The sequence below is a fragment of the Argiope bruennichi genome, chromosome 8, assembly GCF_947563725.1.
Source record: "Argiope bruennichi chromosome 8, qqArgBrue1.1, whole genome shotgun sequence".
NCBI lineage: Eukaryota > Metazoa > Arthropoda > Arachnida > Araneae > Araneidae > Argiope > Argiope bruennichi.
In genome coordinates this window covers 30,365,813-30,385,897 of record NC_079158.1, presented here as the reverse complement: position 1 = coordinate 30,385,897, position 20,085 = coordinate 30,365,813, and the positions used below count along the sequence as shown (strand labels likewise).

General features: G+C 28.0%; 1 protein-coding gene across 2 annotated transcripts in view; it reads right to left on the bottom strand.

Moving 5' to 3' along the window:
- LOC129981191 (rab11 family-interacting protein 4B-like) overlaps positions 1-16,078 on the bottom strand; it is a 142,301-nt gene extending 126,223 nt beyond the window's left edge. For both annotated transcript variants that reach the window (XM_056091925.1, XM_056091926.1), the window contains exon 1: positions 15,782-16,078. In XM_056091925.1, the coding sequence (XP_055947900.1) occupies positions 15,782-15,916 (135 nt within the window). In that variant the 5' untranslated portion in view covers positions 15,917-16,078. The remainder of the gene's footprint in view (positions 1-15,781) is intronic.
- Between the last annotated feature and the right edge of the window lie 4,007 nt (positions 16,079-20,085).

Below are 20,085 nucleotides of genomic sequence, written 5' to 3'. Positions count from 1 at the left end.
AAGTCTCAAGAACTCAGATTATTATAAATCCGAATACATAAAGTATCCTCTCAAATCGTGATCGAGAAACTAATATCTAAACCATTTGAAAAAATGTTTTTAATGATATAAAGAATTATATTTTATGTTGTTTCAAAAACTACAAATTCTTCAAATCAATAAATTAAACAATTGAGAAAGGGGGAACTTAATTAAAGTTTCCAGTAAATAAAACCAGTACTAATTAAGATACTAAAAAAAGTATGGATGTATTTATTTGTGTGTGCAAGTTCTCACACTCTACAGGCTAAGCCATTTGATCTAGAACTAAAAAAGGTAGCACATATATAATTTGAAAGGTAAAAATGTGCACCTCAGAGCAATTTTTTGAAATTTTAATTAAAAGTTAACTAAAATGCTTAATTTTTTTCACGATAAGTTCCAAAAATATTACAGAGCAAAAATGATTTTTATATAATCTTTAGATTCAAAAAATTACCTTTCCAATGATACCAATTTTTTTGTCTTAAAATTTTTTTCTACATTTAATCAATTGTTTAAAAAATTTAAGCATATTTTCTAACAAGAATACAAAGACAATAAAAATTCTGAACGAATATTAAAGGTATCACGAACAATAATACAAAAACATAAGCATTCTGGGAAAAATAACAGTTATTGATAAAAGTCACAGCTAAAGTTGCAAAAATTGGTTTATTTTTCTTTTATAATCTGAATAACTATTAATATTAATACAAAAAATGAATGAAACGTGCAAAATAATTAAATCAAACTTCTGTTCTTAACACAAATCATTATTGGCAAAGCAGATTTCAGAAATATTTACTTAATTTTTAAGAATCTGCAAAGGTTACATTTATATTTATAAAATATACTACTCACATGAAGAAAGATGCCAAATGTTGCATTGTTTTAGGTTAGAAATCAAGTTATATTCTTAAAAGGTTAGAGAAGACAGAATATCCATAATTTAAGAATTTTCTGGCATCCAATAGAAAATAAAGAAATAGCCTAGCAAAATGAGAAGTACGGCGTAAGTTTTCTAAAATGGTAAATTAAAATGGTAAAAATTATAAATTTATAAAAATTTGAAGCTTACAAATATTTTGCTTAAGTTATTATGCCCAAGTTATGCAAAATGTTTAAACGAAAATTTTAGCAACCATTAATCCCGACAAGCCAAATAGTCGCCAAAGGTGCCCAAATAATGACACAATACTAAGAATAGTACGTAAATGGTATGGTAAGTGTAATCCAGGATGAGTTTATTACAGTATTCGCAAAGAAAAAATAAAATTTTGGTTAAAATAACTGGATGAATAAATGTCAGAAGTGTTCTTAAAACAAGAATTATGATTGTTTTGAGAACCTAGCTAAGAAACAAAGAGGCGAGCCACTAACTCTGGTCCGAGCATTCATGCATACAGTGCAGAAGAGGAATCTTCTTGGAAGCACTCCAGGAAGACCTGAAAGTGACAAGTGACGTCTTCAGACAGCTGAAAGGATTCGGTTCGTGTCAGGAGCTTTCTTTTGCGCAATTCTTAATCTCTTGATAGGTTTAGGGAAAAACATCCACACACAAGACTTTGACAGTAATTTTGATGCACTTCTCCAAATTGCAAAATAAGTTGTTTTTTTTTTTTTTTTTTAAATAACTGTAATAATCCGAAATAATGATTCGCTTCGAGCCTTAACTCTTCAATAAGCATGCATGGAATGACAATGAAATTTGGTTAATTCAAAGCTAACAAGTCTATAGTAAAAATGGATTAATCTGAGAATTCGAATCAAGAAAAACTGGGCATAAATATGAGTACAATGGGGACAAACCCAAACCAAAGATGCAGGTAACGATTTATTTTCAATATTTAACAATTTTTATAAATATACAATGAATAAACAGTAATAAATTAATTATTATTATAACAAAAAATTGAGTGACTTTAAACATAATTACAACAAATAAGTAATTTTATTAACCGATAGTATTCATCATTTTAAATAAGCGATAGTATATTAAAAAAAAAAAAACCTTGAAAATAGATAATACGTCACATCTACTCTATTTAGAATTTTTTTAAAAAGGCGGAAATTATTTCTTTTTAGAGCAGCAGTCAAATAACGAATAATTACTAGCCTTAAAAATTATATATATACAGAAGCGAATTTATCTAATGAAAGTAATTCAAAAAATGCAAACAACGTTTTAAGATTTTTAAATCGGGTTTCATACTAACCAAAGGAAATTCAACTTATAAAAAGCATTTTAACATTATGTTAATCGATGATTCAATAGATCACAGAAAAAAAATCGAATTAACCAAGTTTTACAAAATTCTTTTGTTTCTAAAAATTCTTATCTAAAAAAAATCTGGATCAACTTTCACATTAAACTAAATGCTCTCGCATTAGTTTTATCGATTTAAAATGCAAACACAACTTAGCATTATTGTCGGACATTTTCTTTTTGGCATTATATTCCAACGAGCAATCAAAATGACATCAAAGGCAATTCAAGCGGCACAATGTTCCTTTGATTAATAAACAACTCAAAACCGTTCTCTTCCGCATTCTGTAAAATGAGTTTTTTTCTTTATCATAGTAATTTTCTTCAAACAAAAACATTTTACCTTCGTTTAGCCATTTTGTTTGTTGTTGATGAGGTCAAAATAAATGCTCTTGCCTAAATAACGAGATGGATATTTTTTTTTTTTTTTTTTTTTTTTTGAAATAAGGTCTATTTGAATTTTCGACAACTTCATTTTTCTGTTATTATTATCGTATCATACGGCAAATGCACTTCAGAGAAATATTAATGTAGTTGTTGTGACTTATTTCACTTTGTCACAACTTTGACAAAGTCCTTGAATCAATGACTCATGACAAAGAAAATCAGCGGAAGTGGTCTCCCCAAAATTTTCTCGCATACACTTCAATAAAGTTTTTATTGCCTTCCCCCACATAAAATTGTGGACCTTGGAGAAGGCCGCGAATACCTTGCATGGCATTGATGAACGATAATTACGAAATATAGATCTTTGGCGATACTTTTTGATTGATACTAAAATTTGGCATGGAACACAAGAAGATACAGTTGCAGTCACAAGATAACATACCGAATTTCATTGATTTAAATCATTGCGTTTATTAATAATTACGTTTACATGCATGTGAAAATAGGAACTGACAGATGGTAAACCGTTTGACAGATATAGTTCAATATTTAATGAGAATATATATTTTAGATGCTAAACCTATGTACTAAATTTTATTTACCTAGCTCTTTGCGTTTTGTAGTTATCTAGTTCACCTGTACTCAAACAGTCAAAATACAGACTTTCAGAGAATGGATTTCGTTCAAAATTTGATAGAAATCAACAAATTTGGTCGTATGTCTATATTCTAAATTTTATCCATCTGGCTTAAAGATGGATAAGAATTCCCATGTTTACTAATAGACATAATAGAAAAATGTATTTTTCAGACTCAAGCAGTTCTGAAACGTGGAGATGCATCAAAATATCGAGCCATGAATCTTTTGATGATTAGAATACTTCTTTTATACTTCGTATATGAGAAAAATAAAAGGGAGACGATTTTTTCCAGCAAGTCGTCTAAAACGACGTTAAAAATAACTACGTATCAACCAAGTAAACTCTAGTTTTTGGCGTTAGGTTGCCTTTTGGGGAAACTTTGACAACAAATCCAACATGAGTGATCAATAAGTTGCTGAAAAGCCGATACAAGATTTTGAATAATGTTAACTGGGAGATATAAAATAAGTAGCTACCTGTCAAAGAATAAAAGGACATGCTTTTAAAAATTAAGAAATATAATTAAAATCTCACATGCAACAACTCATTAGTTCCACGCAATTAGACAACTTCATTTTTTCGAAATCTGCGAATAATACTGAATTTGTTACTGGAGATTGCATATCTAACACGAATACCTGCCATTTGGCAATACTTTAAATGACACCATTAATACAAACAAAATTTTAAAACGTCTATTAAAAGTGTTTTTTCAAAGAAAATTTTAACACACCAAAAATTCTGAGAGTTGTTAAATTTAATCTCAGGTGCTAATAATAAGGCGATTGCTCTGTGAATAACAATTCCATTTTCCTTACAGTTTTCATGAATCAAATGTGATTCAGCTTTAATATTTCGTACGATAAACAACGTACGATAAAATGATAATGGGAAATAAATAGAATTCGTACAATGAATCATGAAGTTTTCATGTTTTTCGGAAATAATTCTAGAGAAACGCGAGTTCATTGAGATTTTACAGAATAAAAACCCACCTGTTCGCGCAGACACACGGTGCAATGATTTGTAAAAAGGAATGATTCATTCGTTCAGGAATTTTGATAGCGGCAGAAAAAAAGAAATCAGAATCGTTTTGATTTTTCTAAACACAGTGGGCAAAATGAAATAGAATTGAAATTCTAGCAGTTTTAAACACTCATGCTTCTTTATTTTATGTGATCTTGTATACAATGTAAATCATATTATATGTAGAATTCATAGAATTCGTAGATATGATTTTGAATGCACGTATAAATAAAGACTTTGCTGACTCACTATAAAAGGGCATATGTAATTTTGAACCAAATTCGGATTTATCTGTGAAATTCCAAATTTAACTAGCTTTGATGAATATATCTAATTTAGAAACACTGTAATAAAAAAGGATTTTTAAGAGAAAAGGAAAACATTTATCATTTCGAATGAATACAACTCCGATTTCTGTTGAGAGTTCATTGTAAAAAAAGACAAGTTTATTTTTTAAACTTTAAACGCATTTGAAGCAGTTTTATTTTTGAAACAACCAAAGTGAATTCCAACTCTGATGGAATATTTAATTTAGAAACACAGTAATACGAAGAAGTTTTAAGGGAAGTGGAAAAACATTTAGCATTTCGAATGAATACAACTCCGATTTCTGTTGAGAGTTCATTGTTAAAATGGATATGCTTATTTTTGAAACTTTAAACATATTTGAAACAGTTAAACTTTTTTTTAAATATCATAGTATTCATATATGAATTAAAATGAGAGAAAAAAACAACAAGAACAAGCTGAAAATATTTCTAGTTTGGTAAGATCACATCGAAATGGAGGAATCCCCATGATCTTTAATTAACGACTTTCAAAAGGTGCATGCATGCAGGCAGGGTTAGCAGTAAGGTTCCTTTTGAGAACAAGAGGGGGGAGGGGGCGGAAATAGAAAGAGAAAAGGGGGGGGGGAAGGAATGGAGAATTGTAAGGTGGGATTAACATTTTTTTATATAAAAGATTAATTTTTAAAAGCTAAATTACAAAAATGAAGTCACGATTGGCCCTAAAATAATGAAAAACTGAGAATGGCCACACAAACAGAAAGAGGTATTACAAAATTAAGATTATGTAGATGCATGAAATCTGCGATGTGAAAATTTCTCCAACTCGAGAGATTTGAAGCACAATTGAATCACGATTGTTTTGTTAACCCTTTATTAAAAACAAGGCCGTCATTCTTCGTTAAGGACACACACTTCATATATTCGCCTATCAAGGTGAGAATGATGGGCCGTTCTCGGAAGAACTCTCGGAAAAGCACTCAATGTCTACTACCTAGCAAACATTTACTCACACACAGGTGTGTTCATTTAAATATGTACTTCGTGGAAATAGCTTCCCTCTACGAATTCGGCCCATTTGTATTTCAAGAAAGATATATTTAGAAGCTGCTAATTATTCTATATTTTACCGCAGTTATCAATAATTTGCTTTTGTATTATCACTTATTAAAATTACACCTGAACCTTAAATATTATACGAATGAACATTGTATTAAATTGCATAAGCCAGAATGCCGGGGTAAATAAATTACCATCATCGTCGCGACATCAATAGGGTAGAAATTAAGTTTGAGTCCAAATAACTATCACCAGCCACGGTAAAGACTCCTGTAGAAGGAATGTCCCGTCCTCGGTATGGAGATAGTAATTTCACACCAATAATTTATCCACCATGGAATTTAGAAACAACCACCCACCATACCAGAAGCTTTTCAATCCATGCCACTCCATGAAGAAATCATGAGCATAAAAGAAAATATGGTCCTAGCACTTGACCAAACAAACAAACATGAATGAATGGAAGCTGCAAATAATAGAACGGTACTGCTAAACTACACGAAACAGATCTAGTTGCGAGTACCTAAACTAAAGAATTTTCAAAAGGAGGCACACCCCGTCATCGGTGATAGAATGGTTAACTATTATTAGCATTTATATACCAAGGGGAGTGAAGATTCCAAAGAAAGATCCCCTCATTATGATAAAAGAAGAAAAATCGCCTTATAAAATTAAAGAATAATTTATAAGAATATCATTCCATCCTGATGCTAAACCTTCCATGTTTCTATATGATAGCAATACCGATAATTTGAGGGCCCTCGGTTAGAGTAATCTCAAGCCCTATTAGAATCGCAATTAACAAATGTGAAAGCTACCAAAATATACCTGAGATTTAATAATTTTTTTTCTTTTTTCCGTTTTATTGAAGGATTAAAACTTTGCAAATCAGTGCCTTATTTCGCAAATCAGTTTTTCCCAATCTTGATCTCATACGTAATTAGTTTTGATCGCTACATTATATATAAAAAAAAGTATTTTCTCCGTTCTATTTTATATATTTATTAAATACAAAAAATAATATACCTAATATTTCAAATTAATATAATTTTAATTTTGGTCTGATCAAAATTTTTTTTTTAGACTGTCTTACAGGTGATCCTAAATATTGTGTATCTTTTTCCCTGCCACAATCTAATTACAATAATGTATCAAAATTAAAAAAATATGGTAATGTTTTATAAGCAAATAAATTTCTCGGTTCAAAATTAAAATAAAACCAAAGTAATAATTTTTCAGAATCAGTACCCCCTCTTGAATTTACAGATGACCCTAAGATATCGGTCAATTAGCCCACTAGACTAGACTAGAAAAGACGAATTTAGGACTGCTTATCTACGCATTCAGAGTGCCTCTAATTATCTAAATACGAAGAACTGGAAAGATTTTAAAGAAGATTTGGTGATAATTAATTAACTAAATTTTTATTAATAAAAGATATGAAAATAATATCTCCCCGATGCAGTGAATATCAGATAGTAATTTAATTAAAGATACTTTTAAAAAAACTCAGCAATGAGATCTTATCGTGGCAGTGACTTTACATTCACATCTTTTTATTTTTTGAACAAATAGAATATCCCAAATTTTAACTAATCATCACTAAAACTCTAGACACTCAAATTTCAGGCAAGTAACTAATTCCAGAAAAAAAAAAAAAAAAAAAAAAAACATTTCAGCAAGTATTTTTGCTTTTTCCCACCACTGAAAGTTGAACACAACAAGATCATCAATAACCTGTGCCTATAATCGAATACTACACGAAATCAACGTGATGAATAGCTGTAGGATGTGGCTTTGACACGAGAGACCGAAATATATTTGACTCATGGTAGCAGAGGAAGAAAATATTTTTAAACCTCAGCTTTTTGTTAAAGTAGCAGATAGAAAGAACCTCATTCATTTAAACAGAAACAGAAAGATGAAAGAAGTATGGAGAGCTAGATGTTCAAACAAACGAAACAAAATGAAACACTGAACTGTTTTTACAACTTTGAAATTTTGAAGTTTGTTCGCACAAAATTTGATTTCAAAAGAAAATGGAAATGCAAATGTAAATAAATAAAAAATATTTTTGAGAAGCAAAAAAAAAAAAAAGTTAAGTGCATTTTAATAATTAGTATTTTTTAATTAGTATACTTTTATGATGTGTAGTGGGTTTTAATTCGAGAATTCTTATCTTCCAGACGTTGTAATTGCTGAGGGGGGGGGCAATTAAAACACTTATTAAAAAAATCTGGAAGCGCAATTATACGTTTTTATAGTCTAAACTGTTAGACAATTTCAGTAAAATACTACAAAAGAGAAAAAACATTTTTACCAAAACTCCAAGTATTACACCTCCAACAGATAAAAATAGTGAAGGAATTTTATTTGAGATAAATAAACATAGTATCAAATAATAACACTAGAAAGAAGGGAGGGGGGCTTTCGATTTTCTCGTATAATTAAGCAACATGAAAGGTTTAGTACTTAATTTTGTCTTACAAAAGAAAAGAATGTAAAATGCATTTTTGGAACTAGTATACTAGTTAAAATATACTGCTCTTTCACCGAATGGATATTAAAAAAAAAAAAAAAGAAAAGAAAGAAAAGAAAGAAAAAGAAATCACGCGCTAAATTTCATGCTCTTAACTTCTTTTTTTCAGTTACTGCATTCGCGAATAACTATAAAGACAGCCGAAAAATGTCCAAATTTGTCCTGATTTGTCCAAAATATGACACACAACTACAACTCTAGTGTAAAAACTAAAAGCAAAGTTTCATCCATCGAGCTCGTTGTGTTTCTCAGATGCCACTGCAAAATGTACTGCAAACCATTTTTTTTTTCTCTCGTTTATTTTACTTTTGAATAATCCGTTCACAATTCAAGGAACTCATTGCCAAAAATGATTTCGAAAGAACTATAACATGAAAAATTATCAAAATCTCAAAATCGAATTTTCCAAAAATTATAATAAATTTCTATCTTTCTTATAAGAGAAAATAAGATTTTAAAAACAATAGCAAAATCTTTCAGACTAACAGTTATATTCAAGTGTAAGCACCTAGATATGGAAGACAAACATACATCTAAAAACGAAAATTCTAAATCGGGGAAATTTTGTTAAGAAAAGATTTTTGACATGGCCTCATCATCACGAGCAATTGAATTACAATAAGAAATGGTAGTGCATATAAGATATTGAAGGCATGCCCCTAAGGGAGGAAAACAGCGAGATTTTACTGTCATGATAGAATACATAAATCTTGATTAATGACATACTGGAGTATTTTCCCGTCCAAATCCGCATAACAATAAATTGAAATATAATGAACATAGCAGAAAATTGCCATGCAGTCGAGTGATAAATGAGTTTCTGATTCTTTTAGAATGTTGAAAACTATAAGAGAAAAGAATTCGAACTTATTCTTTCATTGAAGCTGAAAGGATACTTTATCGATATTCCACTTTTTAAATAAATTGTATTATTTATTCCAAAAGAAGTAAATCAAAGAATCCATTCCAAAAAGTAAAAACTTCCCTACAGATTAATGATAGCATTATTTTTGGAGAACATTTAGCAGTTAATAAATAAGTTGACCTATAGCACCAAGCAAATTAAAATGGAACAATTTGAATCTTTATAAATTAAAATTAAACATGAAAGAAGTTTAATGAAACAGTTTTTAAAAATGTATTCTTATTTGCGTATTAAAAGGAATTTTTTACTTATTTTTAATAATCTGTCTTTAATTAGAAATTTATAATTATAAATATTATGAATTCTTGCAATTATGTTTATTCTCAACTTCAATAACAGGAAGATGCAACGAATATGAACAAAATACCATAAATCTACCCATTAGTTGACAATTAAATTCCGATAAAGAAAATTAAACAGATTATTGTCATCGAAAACATACAAGAGTACAAATTTCAAAACACTAACATAACAATAAAAAGAGTAAAAGGAAAAAAAAAATGATGCAGGTAATGACAGGTTTAAACGACTTTCTTCCTTTAAATTTCTCGTATTAACTTTTATACGATACGATTGCAGGTCAATAAGCAAGATGCATATTCAAACCTGTTTAATTCGATAAAAGAAATGATGCAAAAAAAGTTTGAGTTGTGGAAAACCCAAAGATAATTTATGTGAAAAAGGAATGGTTGTGAAAAAATTTTGATTCCATGTTAAGCATTTAAACATCTAAATAATCATGCAAAATTAAATTTTAGAACTTTACTATATCTAAGGAATACAAGAAACATTTTCTTTAAATAAACGTATCAAAATCTAAGCAAATTCAAAAAATTCTAGTAATCTTCAGCCATTTGTAATTTTAGCAATTTCATTCTATAATTTTCAGCTTCTATTTGATATTTTTTATTCCATTAAAAACTTTTCTAGAATTTCAGCATATAAACTCAGTAAATGAGCAATACATTTCTTAGTCGGCTAATAATCAAATATAAATCGAGCATTGTTCCATACTTTTCTTTATTAAATTCAACAATCAATACCTGGAGAGAAAAAAAAAAAAAATCCCCATATCCTCACACTTTGAAGTGGATATCTCATTCCAATTTTTCCTTGTTTTATGTGAAATTTATCAAATCCAAATTAATAAATAGCCACATAATATATGTTTATTCGACCGCAGAATTAGTTGCCAATCCAGAAAGAATCGATAATTGGCTGGAAAGATGCAACAGTAAATAAGGAAGTAACGGGAGATGAATCATGACTATGGTAACCGTCTGTTTTGAAGGCTTAGCCTTTCAGTTTTGAGAAGTTTTTATTTAAGTTAGAAATTGTCAACACTCGCTGCGTGACAGTTAAACAGCTGAGTTAATCGACCGATTCGTAATCGTGCAGACAAGCCTCAGGTTCGATATCCTTTTATAAGGGAAAATTTTACTTCGCTTCTTACGAAAGATAAAAAATTTCCCTTCTGGCGGATTCCGAAGCAAACTGGCAAAATAAATATTCAAAACCGAGGGGCAAAACATAATCGGCTGAAACTTTTATCATTTCATTACAGCCGTAAGGACAAAAAATTTGTAGAGCATTGAAACGCGAATGACCATTTTTAGTAATGCAATGCATAATAAAGCTCTACATCAAGAACACGCGAAATCCAAAATCAGTTATTTCAATTATTTGAAAGTACAGAAAAGAAAGCAATTTGACAAATAAATTTTAAACAAATGCACGAAAACTATTAATCCCAATTTCGATAAAAGATAAATTAATAGAACAGAAAATTATTTTAACCTGAATAAATGTTCTGCTTGTTTTGATTTGACAGTATGTTTCAATTGAAATCTATTTTTGTATTTACAGAACAAAGTTTAATTCCGAAATAAAATTTATTTTCAAAAAAATGTTAAATAAATCTTACAGAGGTAAGTAAATAAGATTCAAACATTAGCTCATTTCTATATCTAAATTATTTTTTTAAAAAATTAAATAAATACTGTGGAAAAACAAAAATTCGTTGTATTTCTAATAGCAATTTCAAGATGAGCAATTCATACAATTTAAGATGGAAAAAAATCTTTTTCCTTCTTACTCTAAGACTAACATTCAAAAATAATTTTGAACAAAAATAAAATAAAATAAATAAAAAAATAATCGAAAAGTTATATAGTTTGAAACAAATTTTATATTATTTGACATTCAACAACTATTTAATTTGGACTACATTTTAATTGATAAAATAGCTTTTTTGATACTTTCTTTACAAATTCCTTGGCTTGTTTTATCCACATTTCAAAAATATAATAACTCACAATATTCTTTTCATTAGAATATTAATCGTCGAATTTCTCAAACCTATCGTTTAAGAGTTTCTAACAGAAAAAAAAAAAAAAAAACTGAATTAAAAAAGAAATAGTTAAACATGTGGTGACGCTTTATAAGCCAGATAACAGCTACGAGACATGAGAAATTTCTTTTGTCTAGTGGTCTTGTTACTCGGCTACGAACCGAAAGGTTGCGAGTTCGATCCTCGCTTATCGCCAATACCAACATTGGTGACCCGATGACGTGATACGCAAAAAAAAAAAAAAAAAAAAAAAAAACCCTTCATACAACTGTTGTAGCGCCCTCTACCAGAAATAAATAAAATCAAAGCTGATAAATAATCAGCCAATAAAAAAAAATGAAAAAAAAAATGAAGCTGATAAACAATCGGCCAATAAATAAATAATCAGCAAAAAAAAAAAAAAAAAAAGGATAAGACGCTACAGCCAATATATCACCACTAATAACAGCAAAAACAGGACAAAAAATCGTTCGTCTCACCTCCGACGCACTGAAGGGGGAGTAATGTGGTGACGCTTTATAAGCCAGATAACAGCTACGAGACATGAGAAATTTCTTTTGTCTAGTGGTCTTGTTACTCGGCTACGAACCGAAAGGTTGCGAGTTCGATCCTCGCTTATCGCCAATACCAACAAACACAACTAAACAGAGTGAAATAAAACTCACAATGTAAAATGCATGATTTTTCATCAGAAAGCTTCCTAAATTATCATTATAAAAAAAAGAAAGGAAAAAAAAATTGTCAATTAAACATTCTTTTTAATTTCGAGCTTTTAATTTATTTATTGTTAATTAATACCGAAGATTCTGAGAAGAGCAAGCGTCGCAAATTCTAACATTCATTACAAAAAAACGAATTTTAAAAAATCTGCTTTAAGTAAATTTACATCAAATAATTTAAATTAAAACACCATCTGCATTTTTCTCTAGTAATGTAAAATTGACAAGGATATTACATTGCTAAACTGTATTGAAAATTCTGGCATATGATTCATTATTGATGTGGCTTTATAATGTCACCTGCTAAAAGTTCTAACAAATTATTACATACATATATTCAAATTTATATTATGGTAAAATGAACGAGGTATTTCAAAAGTCCATTCAGCATTGGAAAATAAAATTCCTAATTGACATTGAAGTAAGGACATAAGTCCCTTCGAAGTTGGCGTATTCCAGGGTTCAAACCACAGCAGTACTAGACAAATTCCCCGACAACTTTCCCCGACTTGCAGAACAGCATTCCAGAATATAAAGGTATCGGCATGTACTACTATGCGTCACGCCGAACCATAACACAAATAACAACAGGTACTATCCTTATCTCTGTGGCGGCACGCTGTGTTTTCAAAGTTTGTTTAGAGTCAGCTGTGAAATAAGATTCGTTCAATACGGTAAATGTTGGCGAAAAATGAAAAGCTTCTATAGCGCAGAATTATACAAATAAATGATTTTAAAAGTTGAATAAAAATTAAGAAATCATCTGTTTTAAATTTCATTAAACCTTTTTACTGACAAAACAATTTTTTTTTTTTTTTTTTTTTTTTTTTTTTTATGAAGAATAATACAATGCGATCTTGTTTATTTCATTTTAAAAAATACACATAAGATTTTATTTTTTTAATTTAAGTTGCATTAAAAAAAGTAATAAGAATACAATTAAAATATTGCATTTATATATTATGATGCATATTTAGGAAAGAACATATACATTGTTATAAAGTTAGAAGTATAACTAAAAGTCAAGCAAAATGCATTTGTTTCTATTAAAAACAACAACAAAGAAATCTAGATGACAATATTTTGCTTGAGAAAAGGAAAGATCAATATTCTGCTATTCAATTTGAAAAATGGATTGAATTTAAATGTATAATTTTTTTTTTTTTTTTTTTTTTTTTTGTCAAAGAAGGAATAGTGAAGAGTTCAGTGAATGAATTAAATTTCAGACTGCTTGTACTCGATACTTTTTTTTTTTTTTTTTTTTTGGCTGATTAAGAACTGTTGATGATGAGTATATAATGATGCCTTTACAGCAATGCAAATAAAAAAAAGTGACTGATAAATTTTAAAAACAGCAATTTGTGATGAAGATTAAATGAAATACAAAAGAAATCATTTGATATTGATAATGACAATATTATTGTTTTAAAAGCAAAATATCTAGCTTCAGCATATGTTTTTACAGATAAAATGATAGAAAAATATTTATCAGCAAATTACCACTGCCTCATTATCAGAATCACTATTGTACTTAAATGTAGATAATTTTATTTCTATAATAGTTGATGATACAGTCATCACAAAGATAAGGTAACATTCATATTATAATTTTTTTTTCATTTGTAAAAATGTAAAATATCAGTACTAACATTGTTTTATTTTCTTTCTAATGAGAAAAAAGAAAAGTTTCTTAGTAAAAAAATAGGCTTTATAGCAAAAACTATGTAATAATTTTAGACTTATAAAAAATATCTGGATATTTAACCAATTCTGAAGGGATGTTAATTTTATTCATTTCTCCTGTAAAAATTCCTTCATTTCTACATGTAATTAAAAAGAAAAATTCAATGGAACATTTTCATTCCTTTTACATAAGGTTATCTGTAGTATAATATGAAAAGAATCAGATTATTGTACAAAATTAATTGCATTAGGTTTCAGCCTAAATATCATATTTAAAATTTAGAATTCCTTTGAAAAATAAATGGATTAAAAAAAAAGAACCAAATAGAAGGAGAAAAGGCCAAATTAAAAGATAAGAATATTTTTTAAATATTAATATCACTAAAATAACTTATAAAAAATTTAGGAAGCTGAAACATTTATAAGATTAAGTGAGGATTTTGTTAATCTAAAATATTATGCAATCAGAATAGTATCTTTGACATAAGGTATATTCCCATTTACATTTAAAAAAAAAAAAACACATATAAAAAGCTAAAATCAAATAAAAATATTGCAGAAATATTCCTTTTTTCAGACTTCCTTGGGGGAGAAGTTTTGTATATATATAAATCTAAAATGCATAGACCAACTATTAAAAAATATTATCTGTGATCTCATTGATTCAAAGCAATATAAACATCAAATAAATTGTCCTCAATAATTATGAGACTCATATAAATATCTGCTTTTTGTTCATGTTTCTGTCTTTCTGAGAACAAATGCAAAATTTCAAAATCCCTTTTTTTTTTTTTTTTTTTAAATTATTTTTATTTATAATCAATGAATGCTTTTTCATAACATTCAACTTTTTACAGAATGCATAGTAAAATATATATCTTTCCAATAAACTAAATGAGCAAATATTTCACTTAGCCAGTAAATTTACCAGTTTTAAGAATACCTCATAGAATAACATACTTTTAAAATTTAATATACAATAAATAATATTTTTCCATCCTAGTTTTTTTTAGAAAAAAAGGTACATAGAACTCTTTTAAAAAATGAAATCCTAGTATAGGTGTGTAATTTAAAATAAATAAAAGAATATACAAAAGGTTTTTGTATACATATATACTTTACATAACATTCTTTTCCAAATACTTTAACAGAATTTTAACAAATTTCAAGAATCAAAATATGTTTCAAAATAAAATTGTGAAACATATTGTGAGTTCATTTGAACAATCTTAAGTGCTCATAATATTTGGAGATATTAAGTTCAAGTTAATAAGAAAGAATAGTTATAACAAAATTTAATGAGTAGAATTTTTGATAATCATATGACAGTAGAGAAATATATATAATCAATTACTTAAATTTGAATCAGTAAACAATCCACTTGAATTAATTAATAAATCAGTTTAATGCAAACAGCTACAATGTACTATTATGTTTGTAAAAATTAAAGATGGAAAATGTTCTAATTTGGCAGAAACTTTTGATTTCTGTCTGATTCTGTTGAACCATGTTTTTATAAACTTTCAAGCAAAATACTAACATTAAAATAATCGAGTGAGCTTTCAGAAAAGAACATATGCTTCATTATTAGATATGCAAAAACTGATAATTTTATAAAAATTAAAGCGCGAAGAAATGCTCACTTTAATGAACGCTGCTTCGACTAGAAGATGTCAAATCAACAAGAGGATCATTTGTTTATAAATCTGACAGCTGATTCCGTATGTTATCCATGGATGGCGACATCAACATATAAAGTTAAGAACACCACAAAAGTAGCTTATTACATCCATTTTCACCAGCGGTTTACTCCTTCATTGCTTATCAATTTTAATCTCCGACTATACAATTTTATATATTAAAAAAATAAACAACTTACCTCCTCACTGCCCCCGAAGTGTTTCCGTACTATGTCCCGTAATTGGTTCACAGAAATAATGCCGCATTTCAACTCGTCGCATAAGTCGAACACTTCTCGGAGCTGTTTTATAAATTCCTCGTCGGCAGAAGCCATCGGTTACACATGATTTTTAAAACATTCCAATATGTATTTAAGTTCCGACAGTCTAAAAACTAAAACACAAACACACGCGCGAACCTATGGCAATACGAGCGACACTGTATGGACGGAATTACTCACACACACACACTACAGCTAATCTACCTACTTTCTAGTTTCGCGTCGCCGCACTCATTTTGATCCACTCTTGAGGTTGCTGTATATTTTCTCGCCAAATAGGGATATATTCGCCAAAGTTTGGTTTGTGTCTAGCGGAACGGTTTGTTATAATACAGTGCCAAATTTTGAAAACTGATTGCCATTTCAAATAAAGTTAAATTATTCATAAGTGAATAAATAAAAATTAAGATTTTTTTCTTTCTTTTTTTATTGCACTATATTAATATACATTTTCAAAATAAGAATTTAGCAGATGCTTTTTTTTTAATTTTTAAACAATGGGGTTAATATATTACTTATTTTTGAAAATTGATTGTTTTTTAGATGAAGCTGAATTGATAAACATTCCTTAATTAAAAAATATTCAAATTCCAAAGGTTTTTTTATTATTTTGTTTAACAATAGTAATTTTTTCCAAAATTTAAGTTTATAAAATTTCTTTTTTAATATTATTTTTACGATGGATTCTTTAGATTATAAATTGTTCGTACTAAATATTAAAGATATTAGTGGAAACATTTCTTTCACTGATCTTATGGGAGCTATAATCTGATTGTGAGAAAATCTCCTAATTGCACAAGCCAGCAAAATTTAATTTCAACTTATGAGGAAATTAGAGTAAATTTATTATTAAATGCAGTTAAAGACACAAATCTTATTAGCAATTTTATAGTATTTATTCAAAGTAGCATTTTTATAGTATTTATTCAAAGTAGCATTTTTATTATTTATTTCTAAAAAAATATGTAATGCTGCTACTACTATCTAATATTAAATTTATTTTAGAAAAGAATTCAATGTAAACATAAGTTGTTTAATAATTTAAAGCAAGGGAAAAAATTAAAACCATGACTGTGTTGAACTCCGATATCATTGTAGATCTGTCGTATATTTTTCATTCTCTAAGAATAAATATAATAAATGCATCTTTTCATTTCCATTTCACTTGTAAACATATTTTATCCAATCATAGAAGCATTTTAAGATCATTGTTTGAGAATTAATTTCGAGAACTTCCTGATAGTTTTTTTATAGTATTTCTTATATAAATGAATTAAAGAGATTAAAATTTACTTAAGAAAATTTCAGGCTATCATATGCAAACTTAAATTTCGGTAGGAAAAATATCTGTTTATAAAACTATTTCTAAACAAATGAAGAAAAATTCGAATATGTTTTCTTTAAAAAAAAAAAAAAAAACCATGGCAAATCGCAATAAGAAGTTTAGTGTTTTCTGAGAAATAGCACACAAAATAAAAATAAAGAAGCATTCAATACAGAAATATTACTGCACTTGAGATTAAATTATATTTTTCTTCACACGTCTTTATCCAGCTGAGGATTAAAAACCGTTCTTAGAAAGCCTGCTGTACTCAGTTTAATAAATAGTCGTTGAAATCTATGAATCAAATTGGCATCATATAAGAGTCAAACTGTGCGACAGGAGTCTGGAAATAATGAAGTTTTTCTCGCTAAAGATCATCTACAGAATTTTTTGATTAATATTTAATAATTGCAGAATTTTTGATTAATTTAACATTAATGATATCAAACATGAATGTGATTTTTAATAGCTGATGACGCATGTTCTTTCCATATTGCAACCATCAAATGTGAAATTCACAATGGTAGAATTCGCGTTTTGATGAAAACGAAATTCATGCAATATTTTGGAATTTTAATGTGCAAAAATTGCTTATGTGTCTGTACTGTAGACAACACTTTCAAAATGAAGTAATCCTACAGCAATGGTCAAATGAATTCCATGTTTCTATTGAAGCGTCTGAGCTCGGACATTTATCTTCAATGGTTATAAGTGAATTATCTATATGCTATAAAAGATGCAATAACTAACACTATGGTGGTACATACTTCCCATAATTCACGCAATTGTAAATAGAGTTTTAGAAACGGAAAAGATTAGTTCTTTGAGAAAATTTAATTCTAATAGCTTAATGGTATATAAATTATACTATTGCAAGGACCCAGAGGAAACAGATTCTGATAGTAATATCTGTATGAAGAAAACTAAATTTTATGTAGACTTTCTTTCGAAATTCTTTTCAAATTTTTTCAAAATAATTTGGATTTAGAAAGTATCATCATTTAAATATTATCATACAATCAACGGACGGCCTTGTAAAAAATCGTCAAAATTCCATTAATTTTTTTTTATTGTCGTTTCTGGATTCGTTAGCTTTCATTTTTTATCATCGCGATTTTTTTTCTATACTTATGTTTTTTTCATTTCATTTCGCTTTAATTATACAATTTATTTATTTGATTTTACAATTATTTTAAAACAAGCATTCTATTCGAATCTATATCACTTATATATTTAAAATAATTAGGAAAACCTAAGAATCAGTCTCTCAAATCAACCTCTGGTCCAATTACATATGGAAATCTATGACCCTCAAATGCATCATCCATGAACTCATCGGCCCTAATTTTCGAGAGATATCGCAAAATAAAACTTGGATAAAGCCACCCGCGTTAACATTAGGAGCGATTTCACCAGTTTTCTTTGCGAATAATTTTTCCCCTTTGTCAGTATAGAAAACCAATCAGAATGCTCTGTGTTTATTGCAAGAGTATAATTTAAAATAATAGCCTCCTTTGTTGTGAAAAATATAGTTAATTAAAACTGGGGAACATGATTAAATTAATTCTAATAATTTAAAGTGCAAACAGCAAGTCGCCGAAAATCAATAATATTTAATAAATTTGAAAAACAAATTTGGCTTTAAAAAATTATAATTGTGTGACAATACTAACGGAGAAATAAAAATGTGATATATAAATAATCTAAATAAATAAAAAATTTAAAAGTAAACTAATTTAAGTTCAATTTTACCTTAAATCCTTTAAAATTAATTGATACTTTTTGCCAAATCCTACAGATTTATTTTAACATCATGCCACTAATTATAGAGTTTGTGGAAAGTTATTTTTTAAATTAAAAAACTAAAACTATTTTCCATGTTTCTTAAGATAATATTAATAAATTATTAAAACTGTATTTGTAAATAATGCCGTAATGTACTACAAAACACTATTTTATACAAAACATACTACAAAAACATATTTTTACTACAAAAACATATTTTCTTTCTTTTTTTGTTCTTTGCTTTATTTCATTGCTGTCTTCCCTTTTTTCTTTCGGTTTGGAAAAATGAATAATTTTCTCAGAGCAAATCATTAAGAATTTAATAAAAGATCGACTAAAATAAAAAACTTAATGAACCGAGTACCTTCGGTTTAATGCCATGTTCGCAGTTCCATTAAAAAAATTGTGAAAAAAAGGATTCCTTTAAACAATTACTGTAATTAGAACTTTCGCCAAATTACATAAAAGAAATGAATAATTTATTTCCGACAGATTTCTCAAACAGTCAAATAGAAATACTTTCTAATTGTCTGTTTTATTTTGAAGCAAACAATTTTACAAAATTTCGCTAGATCATTTAAAATTAAAAAATAAGTCAGTTTAAAAAGGAAATTTCACAAATAGAATTTATCTGAATTCTCAAACCGGAGTTGTAGTTTTTTTTTTTTTTTTTTTTTTTTTTTTTTTTTTCGTAGAAGAGTTATTTTTGCTGATATAATTCCAAAATCTAGTAGCTAAATAAACATTATTTTTTAATTTTATTTTTATCTTTTGAAAAAAGAAAACTGTTGTAAAATGATTTCATTGTTATAGTTAAAAATTCTTTTTTCCCGCATCTTCCAAATAAGAACTTTTTCCTTTTTCTGGTTACGCCATTTTGATGCATATAATTTCACGAAATTGCCTTAATAAATTTGATTCGCAGAGTTCCCAGCATTCTTTTCTTCCCATTTAAATGGAAAAAACTATTATCTCTTTGAATATTTTAGTTGAAAAAAAAAAGAAAAAAGGAAGCACTGAAGTTATTCATAAAAAAAATTTACAACCGTGAACTCCCAGGATCTAAGTATTCAGAATTTTGTGAAGATTGTTTATGGAACGCAGAAACCAATCA